The 16,830-nt window shown below is 34.5% G+C and overlaps 1 protein-coding gene across 3 annotated transcripts in view; it reads right to left on the bottom strand.

Annotated features, from left to right (window-relative positions):
• Positions 1 to 1,143: 1,143 nt before the first annotated feature.
• TRIM33 (tripartite motif containing 33) overlaps positions 1,144 to 16,830 on the bottom strand; it is a 116,280-nt gene continuing 100,593 nt past the window's right edge. Inside the window, exons 14-20 of one of the 3 annotated variants that reach the window (XM_070608103.1) lie at positions 14,979 to 15,138; positions 13,443 to 13,792; positions 11,090 to 11,213; positions 9,642 to 9,716; positions 7,748 to 7,900; positions 6,262 to 6,312; positions 1,144 to 6,182 (exon numbers count right to left, since the gene is read on the bottom strand). In XM_070608103.1, coding sequence (XP_070464204.1) covers positions 5,970 to 6,182; positions 6,262 to 6,312; positions 7,748 to 7,900; positions 9,642 to 9,716; positions 11,090 to 11,213; positions 13,443 to 13,792; positions 14,979 to 15,138 — 1,126 coding nt within the window. In that variant the 3' untranslated portion in view covers positions 1,144 to 5,969. Of the gene's footprint in view, positions 6,183 to 6,261; positions 6,313 to 7,747; positions 7,901 to 8,874; positions 9,717 to 11,089; positions 11,214 to 13,442; positions 13,793 to 14,978; positions 15,139 to 16,830 lie in introns of those variants that run through there. The other 2 variants (XM_070608104.1, XR_011536822.1) reach the window with 2 other exon arrangements.

Here is a 16,830-nt window from a genome sequence, read left to right as displayed (position 1 = left end):
CCCTACTCCTTAAATGTGGTTTCCTTTGCTATCATAAGTATTCTACTCTTTTCATTCTATAAATTTCCTAGGGAGTATCATACTCGCACACTGTTTTAGTCACCAACTACTATGGTAGTAGCTCAACTTTGACGGTTGTTTACTGGGGGCTTGCTATGTCCCAGGCATATTCAGTGATGAAGAAAACAGACATGATTCCTGATGGATCTTACAGATTCTACCTGCAGCCTAGGTATTTCTCATGACACCAGAACCATGGACATCTGCACCTTAATTTTCCATAGGTACCTTAAACTCAACATATCCCCAAACTGAACTCACTCTCATCTATCCATAATCTATTCATTTCTCCCTCTCTTAATATTCACCAGGTGCCATATAAAACATGCCTTAGGTGACCGCATGGCCTCAATTATTGGTCTATTATACTTTCCAAATCTCTACAATTTGACTTATTTTCCATCTCCACTGCCAGATAGCTAGTTTAGGGCTCACCTGAATTACTCACAGCCTACAACTAACTGTCTCTCTGCTTCCAATCTTCTCCATAACCCATTCTTCACAGTTAAAATCATCTTTCAAAAAGGCAAGTCTGATTATGTCGACCCTCCAAGTCTCATCCTGCTTAAAATTCTTCAGGGGCTCCTTTTTTCCCTCAGTGTAAGCCCCAAACCCTTTAACAAGACTTTCAAGACACTGCTTGAAAAGGACCCTGCTCAGAACTCCAGCTTAGTATTTTAGTACTCCAACTTATAACTTATTCCAGCCAAAGAGAACTTCTCAGGTCCTAGAATACATATATGTTCTCTTTCATTTTCAGGCTTCTGTATACTTTATTCTCTTCACTCTCTCTTTGCCTGGTCCACAGTTCTATCTTTTGTAAGTGAAAGAGATCACTTCCCTGACCAACGAAGTTTGGGGTTAGATCTGTTCCTATGTGTTCCTACTATATTCTGTGTTAATCCCTATCACAGCACTCATCATTCTCTTAGAGAGTCTAAATATTTGTGAGGGCAGAGGCTGTATTTTACCTTGTTCACTCCTCTTTCTAGGGCCTGGCAAAAAGTATAAATTTTTCCAATGAATTTAAATGATTAAGTCTCAACTCGAAGAGGAAGGAAAAAAAGAAATTCATTTGAAACCTTTTTCAATGTTCTAATTTAATAGAAATAACCAAAACAATGTGGCTTTCAAACAAGGCTTTAAACTAATCTAATACAACTTCTACAACACATTCCAGAGCATTATAACAAGAAATATTTACAGGCAGCTAATGTATTAAATAACCATGAAAAGAAAACCTTGCTTTTATTACACACCAGCAAAAAACACAGGAACGAAACAATTAGAAACTGCAACCTTGTTTAAAAAAATTAAATATGATTATTTAGAGAATACAATACCACAGAAACAGCACTTTTTCGTTAAGAATCATATTCAGGGGTAGTTAACTATGTGCAAAAATAATAGTAGTTGTACTAGGAGTAATAATAATGATGATGAGGGGAGGAGACCAGTTGAAATACTGGAAGCAAGGAACTAGTAAGGCTGTGAATTTAACCCTTTCGTGTGTAGGTACATCTACATAGAAAATTAACAGGCTTTCAGATTGCACAATATTTTATAGGCTTACATACATGTTTCCCTATGATTTAAAACATAGTAAATGCCTACATTTTTCAGACCAGGAGCAGACATGCATTTCATTCTTAAGATTGAAATTTAGGCCACACTTGAAAGGGAATATTGCAGTGGCACTTAGAAAATCATTTCAGGGCCTTCCCACACACAAATTTGGTGAATTTAAAAGAACAGCATTTTTAATTTTCAAGATCACTTGCTAGAAAAGGGCTAAACTTAATTTTGTACATTTTTGTAGTTTGATTATGACAAATATATCCAAATTGACTTGTTTTTGAAGATAATTTTGTTTCTCAAATACAATAAAAAATATATAAAAGACCACAAAGGCAAACACAAGGAACTAAGATGGAAGAAATTCTATACGTGCATTTTGACCAAGTAAAAGAAACCATTATATCCAAGAGTACACATTGAAATCTGAAATGTCTATGTAAACTGTGGCATATAAATTTTTTTTCTTAAAAAAGTACCTTCAATTTTTTTACTCAAACACCTACTTTTAAAAAAATATGCAACTTTCCCCAATTTTTAAAATAAAATGCCACAATATATTGTCATTAGCTCCAGCATACATTTAAATTTCTTAATTTTTAAAAGATAGACTGGGCAATATGCATACAAACTTTCCTATAAAATCACCATCCAGGAGAGGATTATGACATGCTATTAGGCAACAGACTTAAAGCAGTGTTATTGCTTTATCAAGGGGGAGATAACTGTGAGAGAAATAAAAGAAAACATCCAGGTCTGCTACACGATCAAACTGTGAGACACCTTGAAAACCTTGGATCACCTTTAGCAGATTACTAATAAAGATGGTATGAATTAAGAATTTGATTGTTTTAACTACGGGAGATGGAGTGGGTGGATTTTATAAAACTACTCAATGATCTAATGCTTGTTTGAGTTGCAAACAAACAGTGCTGTCTTCAACAAAAATGAGATTTTTATACTTCCTGTGTTGTATGTGAGTGGGAAAGGGTCTTAAAAGGCCAAGGGAGAGGGGGCCACAGCATCTATTCCCCTTTCGGATTCTAAGAGACTGTTTAATAACATATGGTAGGCCACAATCCAAGGGCATAGTCAAAAGACCTAAATCTACTGGCTTATTAACACTAAATCACTAATAATTGCATGGCAGAATACCTGCTGAGGTAATTGATAAATCTACAATTTGCACACTATAAACCTTTTGCTTCTATTTAAAAGCATTATTTCTTTGGATTAACTAAAAAATCTCAAAAACTTACAACGGAAAGTGAGAATTAACTGATTTTAAAATGTATTTAAAATTCCCTTCCATGAGAAACAAAAGTCAGACAGTACCTTATTGATTCCAAAAAGAATTACTTCAACAGTGGATCCAATGCCTTATCACTTCTCTGTGGTAATGATGTGATGTTTCTATACAGAGCACAATCTACAATCTAACCACACTTTGGAACACGCACAGGCTTCACCTTGCAAAGCAATTCCTTCACTCAGTCAGCTGAGCCAAGTGCTAAAAAATACAAATGAAGGCCAGCAGAACAGACTGAGGAACACTTTGTTCTCAGTGTTCTGATGGGAGATGGAAACTGAAGTGTGGCAAAAACTTTGCAAGCTTTTAAGGAAACATTAACATCTCCAAATCTAAAACACTGTCTTTTAACAAAGAATATAAACGCAAGAGAGTATCAAAACAAACCGCCTGCAGGGACTAAGAATCATTACTTGTCTTTCTAAAACATAACAGAAAAACAAGTAAGCTATCTGAATATCAATTTAAGCTTTTATACTTTTTAACAGTTACATTAGACAGTGCTAAACAAATAAGCTTAGAAGCATGGTGATCATAGTGTAAGAGAAAAGCTTTAAGGAAATCTAAAGAGAACACCTTCATTTTAGTGATGGTTTGTTGACAGCTATTAATTTAATGGTAACTCCTCAGCAGTATGAATTATCTTTTGTTAACAGAAATGGAGCCTATTAAATGTTGACAAGAAAATAGCTTTTTAAGAACCAACCTTAAATTAAAAGAAAGAAAAAAATCCCAAACCTCCATCTAACATGGAAATATTTCTAAGGGAACACATTATCTTTCAAGGCCCCAAATATCAAGAAATATTTATTTAAAATTTTGTTTTTCTCCCTGTTGGTAGAACCTATATATGACTTATTAGCTAAGAATCGTGGAAAGAATTCATATGAAGAACAGTTAGAAAATATCAGAACTCAATAGCTTGACAAAATGAAGTTATACTGCTACTCATCACTTTTCCAAAATGTGCCGCCCTTAGGTATGTCTCCTGATCAGTTGAAATCATGTTGTGGGCAAGAGGGAAATGCACATACATAAAAGCATTTTTAAACAATTTTCTCCCTAAGAAAACTCTTCTTATGAACTTGAAATTTGAGTAAAATGATAAAACAGTTTGGTATCGTTTTGAAGTTTGAAATTTAATTTTAATAAAAATGAAAGAGAAGTTAAAAGGAGGCCACAGAATGAAGGAAGTCAATAGCAATAATAAAACCAATACTGTTTAAGTACACCATCAGAGGGCCTGAATCATATTCATGTTTACCCCCACCACTTGTTAAAGAAAAGAAAAACAACCCAAAAGAACTTGTACAATAATTTCTTTAGAGCATTTTATTTGATTCAATATGCACTAAAAAATATTTACCTCTTAGACAATTATGTCAAATAATTTTTTTCTGAGTAGTCTACTGTCTGAACCACTTAAGCTGAATTTTAAAAAAGGCAAATGATTTGCCACAAATCTGCTGACGTCTGAAAAATATCTAATGGCAAGTCTTCTATTTTGGTCACTTTGTATTCTAACATGTCCATACAAAAGTAGGACTAAAATTTTTAATCCAACAAAAGAGAAGCCTGTACACGGTCTAGAACACACATCTTGGATCTCAGCATCACAAAAGAAGAGAAGAAAGAAAGAAAGTTAAGGTGGTTTATCTGCCTCAGGTGCTGAAATCAGGGTAGTAAAGGTGGGTTTACTCCAGTAACCATTCAAGTGGGGATTGGCTCATTTTCAGGATTTACTTACAGCTCTCTTCTAAGTCCTTTAAGCCCCCAGTCCATACAAATGTCCCACTTGGTGGACAGATGAGTAACCTAACCCCACCGGGTTTATTTCAATATTTTGATATTTTAATAATAAGCTGCTTCTGAAGATTTTCTGAGAAGTCTGTTCTCTATTAAAATAAGATAGAACCTCAAAATATGAATGTGAACATTAGAAATAGACAGCATATATTACAAATCCATTCTTGATAGGAACATTAGTAAGAATACACATTAGCTTAAAAAACAGGCTCAGCAAATGTTGCTGATCTGCCAGAAGTTTTAGTTCACTATTTACAAATAAGACAAAGTGAAATACAGAAAATTTTACACATTTGGTAGTTGACAGATTACTGTTTGCCAATAGTGGTCTATCAGAAAACTGATATGAAGGAAGACTGGAGAAGAGCCAGTTGTCCCCTTCTCAATCAAATTTAAATGTACAGAAAACTAGATTAATTTTGAAACCAATATTCTGCCTTTGATGGGAATAACTATGATCAGATGATTTGACTGGGAAGTGCAATTCTGTGGAAGTGTTTTCTGGAAATGACTGCTGTAACTATATGATCTACTACTGAAAAGTTACCATATTTATTTCAGTAGACCATTAAAGTTGATTAAATGATGATCAATGGTCATGTTTCCTAGATTCTACATATGAATAGAAAATAAAACTACTGTTGAGTTCTTTAAACTGATATAAAAACTAAGGCCCAGTAGCATCAAAATGAGAAAAAATATAACGGCATGATTCAATGCATATCTGCATTTACATCAAAGTGGAATCTGAGTAACTTTGATTTTAACTAGAAAACAAGCCAGTATGTATGTGTATGAAGGGGGAGGCATAAAAGTTGTTTTAATAAGTGTGCGCTCTAGTCCAAAGAGACAATCTATCAAGCGACATGACCCTCAACCATTTACTTGTACACCCAGTATCCTGCACCAATCAATACCACATGATCATCAACATCTGCCCATTCTAACATCAGAACCATCCTCTTTAATAACAGAAATCTTCATATCATTTCACTTTTGCTTTTACTTATAAAGTTGCAAATAGAGTTCTCTCCCCCCTTCTTGACAAGACACTGTTTTCTGTCCATTATTTCAATCTAATACTGTGTAAAAGCTATCAGCTTCTTCTTCAAGGAGGTGCCCACTGTAGGCAGGATATTCCAGCAACACTTAAATAAAAGTTTTTTTTCTTTTCTTTCTTTCTTTTTTTTTTAAACAATTGATTTAAGTTCATGTCATTTTACTTTATATGTACTGGTCTCTCATCTGACTTTAGGCGTTTTCTGCGGGGCTGTATAAAGTCTTCATCAGAGTCCTCAGTTACCTCACCATCATCCTCTTCCTGCTCAAACTCTGGCAAAGGTGCGAAGGTCCTGTCTGAGTAGATCTCTGTGAGTTTATCTTCAAAGTACAATGCAACTGCTTTCCCTGCCTGAGCTACTTCTGAATCAGCCTGCAAGCAAAAGATAGGAATATTCACCTATTGGTAATGCATATTCCTTCACCAAGTTTGCATGGTCTGAAAAGCTTACCTTCAAATTAATCTCTTGTGTTTCTGCATAAACTTGAACAACTTTCATCATCTAAAAAGGATACCAGAGTCAAAAAAAAAAAGGGAAATTATAATCCTTTCTAAAGTTATGAGACTGCATAGGATTGGCGACAAAAGTCAGCCATACTAGGGAGAACAAATTGCTATGACCAGATTAAGTGCTTCTTAAAATTCTAAAGAACACGGAACCACTTTCTTACAAAGTTCTGTAACTAAAGCTACTATAAAACCTCAATAATTGCCTCAAATTCTGATTAGTGAAGTCAATCTGAATAGGAGTTGGTCTAAATGTATCAATCTACTTAAGAGAAAAACATCTGTGAAACAAATACAAAATACTGCTTTTAAAAAACTGCCAAACCTTCAACAAACCACGTAAACAGAATTTTATCTATATGGTAATTTGTTAATCATAAATTATTTAACTATTACTAAAGCAGATAAAATGGGTCTTCTTCCTGGCAAATTTTAGTTCATGAAAGTGTATTTATTTGAAAATAATCTAACTGGATTAGAAAATAAGACAAAAAACTTGGGACTGTACTAACTTCAAATGTGAAGTTTTACTGTATTTCTCTGTGTGGCACATTACTGTAAAGGTGACTAGAATTTTCACCCAATAAAGATTTTTTTTTCAATTTTAAAAAGTCACCTAGATCCTTCCAGAGGCAGCTATAAGTACACGTGAAATGATTCGATGTGATTTTATTTTAGCACTAGTCACATGGCACCCAAATTTCATCAGCAATAATGAAGAGATTTTAGTATTAATCTTCTCAGAGATTTTGTGGATTCTCATCCAATTCCATTTTTTTTTTCCTATAATAATCAAAACCTTCCTTAACAATAAGAGACTTGACTTTTCCCAAAGATACAAAAATAATTTCCTTGATGGGGGCATACATCACATTTCTTCTCAAGGTGTGGATAGCTCATCCTTATCCTCAAAAAAATATATAACCAAAGATAATGAAAGTCACACTGCTGAGATCAGAAAACTCAACATTATTTACTCTGGGCTACCATTCAAGACGAGCTACCAGAGATTAGTTTATGATTTGAAGGTTCTACATTTATATAGCCCATAATAAAAGCTACCAGTACAAATGCCCTGCCTAAATGTACCCAAAATATAGGCTGTTTATAATCATTACCCACAAAATACACTTAACAATAGACTATTTTCTACAGTTATCTCAACCCTTAACTTGTTGAGGAAGGGATATTCAATAATATTCCTAATTTATTATATTTAAGTATATATAGTTCAGATTATACACAGTAAATTTTCTTCTTTGGAGCTGTAGATGCAATCAAATTTTACTTTTAATAGAACTGAAGCAGAAAAAATATTTGAAATCTAATTAGAAAAATCTCTTGGCAGGAAAAACAAAATCCAAAAAACAAAAGAAGCAAGCAAACAAAAACTAATAATCCGAGACATTATAGTTTGGAAGTTAACATACTTCATTAAACCTTTCACAGTTCTTGAAGATCAAACGAACATCAGCCACAAAGTCATCTGGGATTTGGTAGTGTTGGGAATGTTTTTTCTGAAGCTTCTTTTTCACGGTGGATAAATCCATTGGTTTCTTTATAATTTTATAGTAGTTTGGTATCTAAAGAAACAAATAAATAAGGATAGATAAGGATTCTCCAAAAATGACAAACTGTTTAACTTGAAAATGCATAGCATATTAATTTTAGAAAAAAAGTGTTGATTATTGAGCCAGCTGCTTGCAAATTCTGGGTACAGTGAATGGTACTTTAAATCTTATGCTCCAATCATATCATGAAAATCAAATCATATTCACAATATGTGGCAGTCTCCATGGTTAGTGAAGGCCCCAAAGTTCTATCTTTAATAAGCAGATTTGGGAAAAAAAGCAATTAGCACGGGTAGCCAACCACCATTGTTAAAGACATATGTGGCTCATCAGAATTTTTTGATTTTTTTTGGAAAGAAAGGAAAAGAATGAATACAAAATGTATTATTAGAATATGCTATCTCTCAGAGGATATAATTTTCTATCACAAAGAACTCTAGACATAGCAACAGAGGGAGAAAGACTGTAAATAACATAGGAAACATTTTTATTAATCATTTAGTGATCACGCTGGGGGGAGTTCTGGCCCCCATTCTTGGCCAAAAATTTGTATCCTTAGGAAATCACTGAACATAGAGAAGCTATTTATTTATTTATTTATTTGAGTTCGAAGTTTTATTTTATTTTTTTGTATTTTTAATCTATTATTTTTTTGAGGTAACATTGGTTTCTAACACTATATAAATTTCAGGTGTACATGAGAAGCAATTTAAACAGTTCATGAAAAGAAACTATCTGAAAGTCATTTTCTAAAGTCCCTGAACTTGAAGACCAGACAGACTTCCTATCAGATGATTACTATTTAACATCTTCCTTGTGTGCAGACTTTTTGTTCTTTAAAATTCATTTCTGAGCCTACCCAGTAAACAAGGCTAGTTTATATTCTAAAACAGGCCTACTCACAGGCATGGTATTCAATAATATCTTAATTCAACAATTGGTGGTGAACAAATAAAATGTGCGTAGCACATTCTAATCCCACTTACCAGGCACTGAGCACCCCTGGTATTCCTTTTACTATGGGATTTCAGAGCCTTTAACTGCAAAATTTCCCCACAGTCTTTTTCTTAATCTTGACTGTTCATAAAAGAGGGCTTAAGAAGGTAGAGTCAGTGTGCAAGATACAATTTTACACTTTTATTCAAATTAATACTTACATAGCGATTGTTTTCTCCCCAAGGTACAAGCCTAGAATCATAGAACTGGAATCTTAAAAATAATTTAGTCAAATACTCCCACTGTACAATTAAAAAAAAATACAGGCAGAAAATTATGTCATTTTCCTCATAGTTATAAAGCTGATTAATGGTAGAACTAAGAGGAGAAGTCTTCTGACTCCTAGTTCAAGATTCTTTCCATTATACCATGTATCCCTTATGTCCGTCTTAAAAGAGGACATGGAAATTAAATTCATTAAGTTTTCATCACAGCAACAAAATCTTTAAAAACAGACTGCAATTTTAACAGGTGGATCTCATATCCATTTAGCCCTAAGAAAATTCCCGATTACTAAGAAGTACTTATGACATTATCAGGCACCACGCTAAAACATTTTACAAAGCTTACATATATAATCCTCAGAATAACCCAATAAGGAAAGAAATAGTATTAGAAAAGAAAACTGGCACCTTGGAGAGGTTGAGGAGATTATTCAAGAAGCCTGAGTTTTAACTCAAGCGGTCTAAGGCCAGAGCTCACAGTCTCAAACATTACACTAAACGTCAGCAGGGAGGTACTACGGTAAATGACTCACCGAGGCAGGAACCGGCTCCTGGAATTCAATACTTAATTCATGGCAATAGAGGTAAAGCAGAAGACGTTCACATTTCTGGCCCAAGAAAAGAAAGGAAAACCCATGAAATGTTTTTCTCCTAATAAGGTGTTCTTGAGAAGGAGAACTTTACCACTACAAAGTATTATTACAACAAATTGAACATAAGCCTCCTACATACTAGCTATCCACTTAAATACATACACCCAAAGAAAACTGCCTTGTTTCCCATTTCGTTTTGAGACTATCTTCTGTTCTACTTCAAATAAACTTATCAAAAGTAGAGCCTTTGTTCTTATCTGATAACTAAAGTAATTTATCTACTATTAATTCTTAGTTATTTATACAAATGGAAAGGGGTCATAAAAGCAACATACAATATTTTGTGCAGAAATTTACAGACTACCTGGTAATCTATAAATTACTGCTGTTGCTATTCATTGCAATTCTCTGAGGCAAGCACAACATACATTGTTATTTCTTTTCTTGAAACAATTCCACTCAGCTTCAAAATTAAATAAAAACTGCATCTTCTCAATCCAATTCTAGAATATTTTTACACAATCAGAAGTAAATTGAAATGCATTTTACATTTATAGTTTTCATTTGCTTAAACTTAATGTAAGTTTGTATACTCTAAACACATTCTTTCTCTTCATAGATAGTGGAGGAGAGATTTTGCCAGTATAAACATCAGATTAGAGCCAAACATAACTGTAATGACCACAGAACTATGGGAACGACATTTTGTCTCTAGAGACTAGCCTACAGACCAGGTGAGCAGAAACGTGAGCCAAGTGAGGAGAGGATTTTGGATTTCATTTTTAATATGATGGGAAGCTATTAGAGGATTTTAAGCAAGAAAGTGATATACTTGTTTACATTTTGAAAAAGAACATTATGTACAGTTAAGAAAATGGACTGTTAAGGGGGCAAGAGTAGAACCATGGAGTCCAGCAAGCAGATTATTATAATAGTGCAGATGAAAAACTATGATGGCTGTCTCAGAAGATAACGGTAAGGGGAAGTAAGAAAATATTATAGTAGTCATTCCTGATTCTTTTATTTCTAACAGATTTCCGGCTTGAGGAACAGAGATGAATGGCAGTAACATTTAATGATAGGAAATATCAGGGAAGGAGAACAGTTTTTTATATTGTTATCTGCTTGTTTATTGCTTTTGCTTTTTGAAGGAGAGGATTAGAAACCAAGACTTTGGTTGGGATGTGTTAAGTATGAGGAAGCTGGATAAAACAGTTGAACTGAAGGCTAGAGATAAGATTTCAGAAGCCATCAACATACCATCAGATAATGAGGTTAAAAATGAAAATTTATCAGCTTATATGTATACTACAATTGAAAAAAAAATAAGATGCATAGCCAGACAACTACAGAATCTCTAATAATAAATCAACTTAGTTGACACTTACCCTTTGGTCCACGGGGCTTAACCCCTGTGCAGTTTTCCCCTTCTTACTATGCTGTAAATTATCACAATCATATTCAACTTCCGGTTTCCCAATATCTCTGCAAAATGTGCATATCCAGTCCCCACTAAACAGGGAAACAGGCAATTAGTCCACGTAATTATATAACAAAGCCTGCTCCAGGGAAGCTAGTTCCCTAGAAGCAAGTCTCCAGTTTGTTTGTTTCCTTTCCTTTCCACTTTCTTGGGGGAAGGGAGGTTCTATATTCTTGCCAAATTTCATAAAGTGAAGTTGCGTGAGAAAAGCTTTCCAAAAATTTTCCCAGTCATTCTACAATTGATTAACCTTCTGTAAAGCATTATAAAACCAGTATCTCTGCATTCAAAAGAGGTTTCTTCATAGCACAAAGTTAATTATCAGTATTTGCAGCATAAGACTAATTCTCAGACCCCAGTATTACCATCACAACGTCCTCATATTCATGAATAAGAAAAGAGTACAAGATATAGAGTTCCTCAGCTATCTTGTATAGTTTTGGCTTGTACTAAAGATGCCAAAAATAAAACAATGTTTTTTTCATGGCCAGTCAAAAGCCTAGAATACATACACATGCACATACACACCTGCAAATGCAAGCACATGCACACATACTTATCTTTTAAATCTGCTCAATCTATAGTTTATTTACATCAGGATTTCTATCAAACCATAAATTCCAATAGGATTCATTCATATTCATTCTTCCCCGTTCCTCCCCCACCATATATAAATTCTAAGTCTAGGGATTACACTATCTGTATCAAGTTTCAATTCCTTCCAAAGCATCTGCCTTTGAAAGAAAGCATTCAGTGGCAAAATTCTAACGTTCCAGCTGATGTTACTATCCAAAGAGAAAAAAATACGAAAAGTCTTAACTTCAAGACCAAAATGCCAATGCTTTGCTTTTCTAAAAGAGAAAAGAAAACGAAGGCCCTTATTACATCTCTGACAAATGACTATACCTACTAAGATTTAGGTAAGAATGACAATTCTTTAGAAAAATATTCTGGCATGTTTATATATCACCACTTTTCTAATCCAAAACATTGAATTTTTCAAAAAGGATAGCATTCATTATTTAACTATAAAATCATTGCTTTCTCAGGAATCTGAGAGGAAACACATGAGGCTTTTATCTATAGGCAGAAAGAAGTTAGTTTTTCCTAAGAAGACTGGTTTAATTTCACTGAAAAAACGGGGGGGGGGGGTGGGGGGTAAAGGTTGCAGAAAGGGGAAGGCTGAAAGAAAAAGTATGCCTACTATTTTATGGTCTCTGAAATCAATCGGAGATGAACTGCATGAACATAAAATGTTAAATGGAAGGGAACAAAAAGAGCTCTTCTACTCCAAACTCTACAATTATAGATGTAGAAACTAATCCCTGAAAATCAATGAACTGCCCAAACTAATTAAGTTAGTTCACCACAGAATTACGACCAGACTGCAGGTTTCATAACCCAGCCTAGTGCATCTGTTCCACTGTATTAGCTGGTATCATCAGCTTGCCTTGGGTGCTCATCAATGAATGCTTTAATGCTGGAAACCAGAATTGGCTGCCATGGGATCAAACAGTCTGAAGATAATGTTCATATCTTCCCCCAATCTTTCTTTATCTTTACCCCCAAGTTTTTCTCTTCTAAATAAGGAATTCAGTAACTGCCCATTCCAAAATTGATGACTAAAAGACAATCCAACCGCATGATGGAAGAAAAAGTCTGAGAAATCTGCATACAGTGCTTTGGGCAGGCACTACCAATTAACTGCTCCCAGTGGTCAAGAGGAAGCTATTCCTAAAAATACTCAAGACACTGAAAGTGTTCTTATGAAGTACTTGGTTTTTTTACTTAAAATGACTTCTGAGAGCTTTCAAACATTAGGAAAGTAAGTTTTGGCTAATATCAAATAGAGTTGGCTCAAAATAAATAGTATTCACAAATAAAATCACTATTGTAGACTCTATTAAGATTGATGGCAAAAGATAAAAAATTCAGCTGCAAGAGGAAATCAACTAAGTTTCTCCAACACCCCAGACCCTTGCCTCTCATAATTTAGAGTTTTATCTAATTAGCTTACACTAAGTATAAACTGAAGGCTAGGAAACAGCCTATCTTTATTTTACCATTAACACACCCCTTAGATCTTGGACATTTTATTGTTCAGCTGTTATTTTCTCTAGAAGCTAAGACCAGAGGAATAATAGGCTCCCTGTTTAATAGAAATACTGTGCATTGGTTAAGAAAGCCAGATGCCCTGAATAACTTTATTTTTTTAGCTTACAAAAACAAACAACAAAATAAATCAATTATTTCACTGGTACCTTGGAAAGCTAAGAAGTGTTGGAACATGACAAGTTAGGTGAAAGACCTTTGGACATTTTTCACAGCACAAGAGATCCCCTCCATTCTGGCAGACAGCACACCAGTCTTCATTTGGATCATCATCTTTGCTGTTGCCATCTCCTCCAATCCTTGCCGACCTGTGCATGAGGCTTCGAATTGGGGACTTTCCATTAACAAGGCTGCTGAGCCCTGATTGTTTGCAGCTTTCATTAGTATCTGTAGGCTCAGTTTTCACATGGTTTTCCAGGCTTGCTAATGCATCCAACTCACTCTCTAGATGCAGGTTGGTTGAGAGAGGTGGCGTCAAGCTACTCTCAGGACTGCTCAACTAAAACAAAACAAGAACAAATTCTTGAAGAATCATTTAATCCTTATTATACACAGTGTGTATGTGTGTGTATATTTAAAAGCTATGTCAACATGTACACAGATATACTGACATAAAATTATTTTGGAAATTATATTAGTGACATAAAGGAATGAAAATAACCCCAAAATTATTTAGGCATGTTAATTTATGATTTTAGGGAGCAGTCTAATACTGGTCTACTTGGATAATAAGGAAATTAATTAAACCAATAAGGACACCGACAAGCAAGTGAGTAAAGGGTTACACTCTTCCCACAGAGAGCTGAGTATGGTACACTATTTTTCACTCAAGAATCTGTTGCATAGCTTTTGAGAGGTATTCTGAAATATTCTTCTGCCCACTTATCATTCTACTAATGTAGGAAGATTGTGACAATGTAAAAGAAATCTTTCACCACCCTTTTGCAACCAGTTTTTTGGGGGTATTTTCTAAACTAAATCCTGGATGAAAAGGTGACAGACACTGCTCCAAACCCAAGACTAAATCTGTTGCTTTCTAAATCTACATATACTATGCTGAATATACTAATATTCTGAGCTAAAATTTCTATGTGCCAACCATGTAGAAAATGAGACATAAACCTGGGCAGGAAGGAAAAACCAAGATCAAAATTTCTAAACAAAGACGGACATGGGCTTTCCTTCATTCTATATTATAAAGTTTATAAAATGGTCCATCCGAGTAATTGTAAAATGGTTAATAACTCATAAGCCAAAGGCAATCTTCCCATCACAAAACTCTTTAAACTTCTTTCATGTGGGCAATCTTAATCCTGAGCTCACAGGTCTAGAAAAACAGCCATGGATCTTTGTGGCCCGAGACTCAATGTGACTACTAAAACGATTAATAAATTCAGAGCAAGATAGAACCCAACTTAGAATCACGGCAAAAATATTCACCAATTACAAACTAAAAGATAATTTGAAATGAATCCTTAATAAAATTAAGTCTTTCCTGATTAATAACAGCTAATTTTTGGACATAAAAGTTGAGCTAGGAAAAGAGATATCTGGATGTACCAGGCATAAAAATTCAAAAATAAATAAATGTCCTTAGAACCACAATTCAGCCTCATATACTCAGAGATGAAAGAATCAGTGACGTAACCTCCTTAAATCCCTGACAGACACCAGCAGAAGCTTACCATGCAGGCACTCCTCCTGCCATCCTCTGTCTTTTCTTGCTTCACAGCTCCTGAAAAGCTACATATTTCATCTTCAGTCCCAGGTTCTTGCTTGACCTTGACTTGATCAGACTTGAAACTAAGACTTGTCTTCTCAGCAGTTCTTCCTGATGACCCACAGCTAACAAAAATACAACAAATAAAGATCATATACGTTTGTATGGTGTACATAAAAACAATTATATGAAAAGCAACATTCATTACAGTGAAAACAATAGACAATTTATTAACTTTACAAAAGATAAGGACACTTCATAACGCAGTTAAGAAGAATGTGGTATAAACTTAAATTCAAATTCTTTAAAAGTATAGATTAAACTTTCAGAAGACCCTAAAAACATACTGTACGGTGTGAGGTACTTTACACTACATAATTTAAGGAGTCTAGTAAACCATCATTTTCCCAGGCCAGTACTATAGAATGTCAGTGATGGCGTCTCTCTATAAAAGTAGTTTCAATTTTTCTCTACCCACAAACATCTGAAAAAAAAACGACAGCAATAATCGTGGTTCATGAAGCCTCCTCAAAGGAATCACTATTTCAGCTTTTGAGGGCAGGGGATTGGGAGAAGGGATCATGAGTAGCAAACAACCTAGAACATCCTTATTTGAATCACTGTATTGATAGGCTAAGGTGACAGGTACATGACTAATCCGTTCTATCTAGACCACAAAGCAAAACCACTGGCAAGAGAAGTGAATAACCGTAAGACTGTACTGTTACTGAAAATGAACAACCTTTTTCACTCAATTTGTACTTTTCTCCTAAAAGTACTGATTATTTAAAGTATAATTAAAGTCAACCAAGCATTTAATAGGACCAGTCTTCAAATTGCATACATACACATATACACAAAAAACATTCATATATCTTAAATAAAATCTTTCTTGCATTGTACTAAATTATTCAAACTAAAGAGTAAAAATTTGTCAACATTTATTGTATTTTATCCTAACAAAACATGCATTCTCTCTCTCTCTCTCTTCCTATTTCTTAGCTCTGTCCACCAAAAAGCTGTAAGAAACAATGAACAATTCAGTAGCAACAAGTGCCCCTAGTACCCAGAAGATTGTCTCCAAGCACCATTTCCCCACTAAGATGACCAGAATTTCTGAGGGAAATGGCTGCTTCCAGGCCTGAGGCAGGAAATGTACAAGACAAAGCTAGAACATCATTCCATAACAGGAAACAAGTTTTCAAACACTACTGGGGTTATAACAAAAAGACTGAGGAGCCAATCTGAAAAAGCTCTGACAGGCCAAAGATGGAACAATTTAAGCATTAATAAAAATAACATCTATAATGGTTTAGAACATATAAAATATATTTAAGTATATGACTTCATAAGGTTAATAAAAAACCTCACTGGTCACTGTTGGAGGAGGGTGCTGGGAATCAACTCATTATTATGAAAAGAGCTAAATAAAGAGAAAGAAACAATTTATTGTGCCTTTCCTATAACCAAATAGTTGATGACAGAAAGTTTCTCTTTACAGAAATATTCTAAACTAACAAAAAAAAGGAATGATACAATAATTAAAGTATCATTTTTCAACCAGTAAATAAAATAACAGAGCTAGGCAATGATCATTAATGGTTGCTATCACAAAAACAAACAAAGAAAAGCAACAAGACGGCATGTGCCCCTGATGGAAGAACATACCACCACCAATCAAGTATTCTCCTCCAAACAAACCTAAATCTGATCAAACCTCCTGATCTAAATACCAATGTGGAGAAAAGACAATGGGTGGTGTATTTAAATGACATGATAGGGAAATGGAAAAAATTCTGCAGGAGAAGTAACACATT

This window comes from Equus przewalskii, unplaced genomic scaffold (assembly GCF_037783145.1).
Source record: "Equus przewalskii isolate Varuska unplaced genomic scaffold, EquPr2 ChrUn-13, whole genome shotgun sequence".
Lineage (NCBI taxonomy): Eukaryota > Metazoa > Chordata > Mammalia > Perissodactyla > Equidae > Equus > Equus przewalskii.
This window is presented reverse-complemented; position numbering and strand designations above follow the sequence as displayed.